Source organism: Apium graveolens, chromosome 10 (genome assembly GCF_009905375.1).
Source record: "Apium graveolens cultivar Ventura chromosome 10, ASM990537v1, whole genome shotgun sequence".
NCBI classification, from domain to species: Eukaryota; Viridiplantae; Streptophyta; class Magnoliopsida; order Apiales; family Apiaceae; genus Apium; species Apium graveolens.
In genome coordinates, this window is record NC_133656.1 from 154509709 (window position 1) to 154514467 (window position 4759).

A 4759-nucleotide genomic window follows, 5' to 3' on the forward strand; every position below is an offset into this window, starting at 1 on the left:
TGATTTTGTTAATAAAGAGTTCTTTAATACAAGATAATTACTGGAAGGCATAAATTGAACGTTGTTATGCCTCATACAAAAAGTCAAGCAGTCAAAGAGGATGACAAATCTTAGACCCATTTCTTTATGCAACATCTTAATGCAGATAATCTAAAAGGTAATGGAGAATAGACTTCGAGAGTATCTTCCAGAGATAATATCAGACACACAGAGTGCATTTATGGAGGGGAGGCTTCTTACTGATAATGAATTAATAGCCTTCGAGATTAATCACTACATTAGACGGCACATGCAAGGGAAACATGGGGTGGCTGGGCTCAAAGTTGACGTATCTAAAGCATATGATAGGCTTGGATGGAAATTTATTAAGGAAATGTTACAAAAAATTGAGTTTAACCAGGTGTGGATAGATAGAGTTATGGTATGTATAAAGACTGTGTCTTATAGCTTTGTGCGGGATGGAGTTAATTTTGGTAAAATTTACCCAGAGCGAGAGATCGGGCAAGGGGACCCTATATCCTCTTACTTATACATATTATGTGCATAGGACCTTAGTTCGATCCTTCTTAGAAATGAAGCCGGTGGGTTAATTCACGGGTGTCGTATTGCACGGGGAGCACCATCTATTTCCCACCTTCTTTTTGCAGATTATTACTACTTTTTTTTTCAAATCAACAGAAACAGAAGTAACGAAAATGAAGAATATTATCCGAAGGTATGAGAAGTTGTCAGGCCAAGTTATAAATTACAGTAAATCAAGTGGGATTTTCAACCCGAATACAAAAGCAGACGTGAGAAACAGAGTCTGTGAAATTCTTGAAGTTGGAGAAGTAAGTGAACGAGGAAAGTACTTGGGAGTGCCTATGAGAATTGGTAAGCGAAAGAATGAGGTGTTTAATTTTCTACTGGATCGGGTGGGACAAAAGTTACAAAGTTGGAGTAACAAACATATATCAAAGGCTGGTAAACTTATGTTATTAAAAACAGTGGCGCAATCAGTACCAAATTTTTGGCTAAGTTTATTTATGCTGCAATAGAGATATGCACAGGTATCCTACGTAAAATGAATGGTTTTTGGTGCGGGAATGGGGGGAGTAACAAGGGCATTTGATGGATGGCATGGGAAAAGATATTTTCGAGTAAGAAAAATGGAGGGATGGGGTTTAAAGAGCTAAATAAATTTAATCTGGCCATGTTAGCGAAGCAGGGATGGAGGCTGATAGATAACGAGAATCCCTTGGTGACCAAGTTGATGAAGGCAAAGTATTATCCGAAAAAAGATTTCCTTAATGCTGAATTAGGAAATAACCCGAGCAACATATGGTGAAGCATTTTAGCAGCACAGGAAGTGGTAAAACATGGATGTAGGAAAAGAATAGAAAACAGAGATAGTACAAAAGTATGCCAAATGTGGAGAATGGGTGTATAACTACAGATATGTCAGGGGAACTAAAAGATATTTTAGTGAGGAGTTTGATGGTTGATGGAGAAAATGAGTGGGACATTGAAGTGATAAATGACCTTTTGAATGAGAGGGATGTTGATCTCATTAAAAGAATACCCTTACCTATGAATTCAACACAGGTGTCGTGGCTTTGGATTTTAGATGAAAATGGTATTTTTCCGGTGAAAAGTTGTTACCGTAAGCTACAGGGTGAGTGTATTATGTCTTAAGTAATGTCTGGAAAAAATTATGGTCGTTGAAGATTCCAGGGAAGATTGAAAACTTCTTGTGGCGGGCTTGTCATTCATGTATTCCAACAGCTGTGAACTTAGCAAGTAAAAGAGTGAATATCGATATTACCTGTCCATGGTGCAGAACATATAGGGAGACCTTAGTTCATGTTATATTTGACTGTGTATTTGCAAGAACAGTATGGGAAGGGAGTAACTTAGCAAATATGATACAGGTTCAGACAAATGATGAGTTCCGTGACATTTTTCAGAGGTGTGTTCAACAATGCACAGGAGAGCAGATTGTGGTAATCTTCATGTTATGTTGGGGGCTATGGAATCGAAGAAATAAATGGGTTTGGAACAAGGTGACTATGTACGGGTTTGGAGTTCGAGCAACAACAATGAATTTGTTAAATGATTGGAAAAAAGCATAAACGGAAGAGACTAGATACAAACCAGTGATGAATGTGTCTGATAGGCATTGGAGTAGACCAGATAAGGGGTATGTTAAGGTAAATGTTGATGCGGCAATGTTCAAGGACTTGAGATGTGTTGGTATTGTAGCAGTAATTAGAGACGGTCAGGGTCGTTTCTTACGAGCTAGAAGCAGGAAGGTTGGAGTTCACATGCGACCAAGGGAAGCGAAGACGCTAAGTCTTAAGGAGGCATTATCATGGGTGAAAGGCCTTGGCTACCAGAGGTGTGTATTTGAAATAGCTGCGAAGCAAGTGGGGGATGCTTGTAAAGGACCTCTAGGAAAATCTTATTTTTATATTATTGTTCTTGATTACGTTGAATTATGTAAGCACATAGAAAACGTGCTAGTTATTTTTATCCATAGATCTACGAATGGAGTGGCCCATATGTTAGCTCAGACAACACATTCTATGTCAGGTTGGAATGAGTGGGTTGATTATCCTCCAGAGTATGTTTCGGAGGCGCTTCTTTATGACTTTATCTAAGGGGTCATTTGGCAAATCTGAATAGTTTATATCTGAATGATTAATATTTCTGAATCATCTGAATAAATCAAATATATGAATTCTGAATGAATAATATTATTTGATATATAAACTTTTATAATATCTGAATGATATTATTTTACAAATTTACCCATAATTAAATAAGATTATTTGATAAATTATATGTATATAATATTAGAATAATAATCTAGTATAAGACACAAAGTTCCTATTGTTTTATCTATAATTATCAACAAATTATAAATTTATACTATATAAATTATACTAGCATATTTACAAATTATATTGGTCTTTAAAATACACAACATAATATTAATATTTGTGAAAAACATAATTAATTGATAAGCACCTAAAAATAATATACTATAATAAGATATACAAAGAATATATACCCACTCGAATTAGAGTAATTAAAAAAGTGAAAGTGCCAATAAAAAAGAGGAAATTTAGGAATGGGGTGGGGTGGGGTGTAGAATTTATAATGCAGGACGAAATATGAAGGTTATAAACGTAGAGTCAAGTTCTATGGATATCACATTTTTGTTAGAGACCACGGAGACCACTTATGATCTTGCATAAAATCATTACAAAATGTATTATTTTGTGAATTATATTCTACAAAGATCATTATTTTATTCAAAATCTTGAATATCATACATTTACTACATGTAGAACATTACAAAATATTTTATTCTACGAAATATGTTTAGTTTGCAGAATATTTGTTCAAATTGTTGAACATACATATTATACTTATTAAACTTAAATGATCTTCAACAATTTTAATGAATTAGTGATACTCGTAGTCACTGGGTTATTCAAATAAGTCGTGTTTTCCGTGGTTTTCCCATGTTAAAGAACCTATAGGAAAACAAAGGGGCAACCTCTAGGGCAGGTCATGAGCCTGATGAGTTGACCATTCCTCTGCCATTGCCATCTGAACGAACAGTTCTGACTTCTGGAGCAAACACTGTCCTCCTCAGCGAGGAAGGGGCAGGGAAAGGGTAAATCTACGTTTGTGATTAAGTCTATGCATCATTGGTCAAAAGACAATTCTAAATAATGGGACTCAGTCTTAAGCAACCCTTTTTATTGAATTGCTCTGCTCCTAAGCTACTAAGCTGTTTACGCTGCGCTTAGGAACCCCAGCGCATGATTGCTTTGACGATCAAGTACCAATTGAGGAATATAGATAAGAAGAATTGGGCCAACCCGCGAGCAAGTTGGAGTGTTTTGATTGTAAAATATAGGTGGTCTATGTTGGGAAAAATAATAGTACAACGACAAAATTAACACAACGAGGTAGTTATATAACGAGTAACAAGAACAAGGCAAATCACCAATAACGAAAACAAGCCACGAAGGTCGAAAATATAAAATAATCAGAAACTGTTAAATAAAACAAGATGAGAAAGATAGCTTATCGTAATAAAGCTTTCAAAACAGCTGAGTCACCAATCCCTCAAGAGGAAGAGGATGTTCTTGAAGAGTTTATTGCCCTCACTTACTGTGTCCAGAGCCTGCAATAATCCTCCCAGGATAAAATAGCAACAGAACACCGGGCTCACAATAGCACAATGTTCAACGGCGATCGTGTGGCGCCCCCAAACCCGGGTAAGAAGTTTGGGGTCCACACACACCTTATTTATAACCTGCTTATATCAATAATCAAGATAATAATAATATGCAGTGACCCTACTTACCAACTACCACGGATCGCAACAGGTTAAAGTATGCACACAAGCCAAACACATCTACTTATATTACATATCGTTCAAATCCCAATCATTCAAACTCAAACTGAGTATTAAACATTATTACAAACTTTTACAAACTTAATTTATTCCAAAAGAAGCCTACTAGCTCAGCTTCCTCAACCTTAATCCCTAGCTCTCGCGTTGGACTGGGGATCCTTGCTACCAACTGGTTCCTTTTTAACTGGAAAGAATATAAACAACATCGCACAAATGAGCTAACTAGCTCAGCAAGCCACAATGACAAAACTGAGAATAAAGATCATCAAGTGAATATGGTTATGATATCAAGTGAACAATGGATTATGATTTAGAATTGGATACTATATTTTTATTTTAAAAACC

The 4759-nt window shown here is 36.0% G+C and overlaps 1 protein-coding gene across 1 annotated transcript; it reads left to right on the top strand.

Annotated features, from left to right (window-relative positions):
• The first annotated feature begins 2138 nt into the window (after positions 1-2138).
• Positions 2139-2639, top strand: LOC141691175 (uncharacterized). The gene has a single exon (XM_074495914.1). The coding sequence runs from the start codon at positions 2139-2141 to the stop codon at positions 2637-2639; it is 501 nt and encodes a 166-aa protein (XP_074352015.1).
• Positions 2640-4759: the final 2120 nt, after the last annotated feature.

Bases quoted from the DNA above. Each gene is read 5' to 3' on its own strand.
- LOC141691175 (XM_074495914.1), top strand. From the start codon at position 2,139: ATGAATGTGTCTGATAGGCATTGGAGTAGACCAGATAAGGGGTATGTT.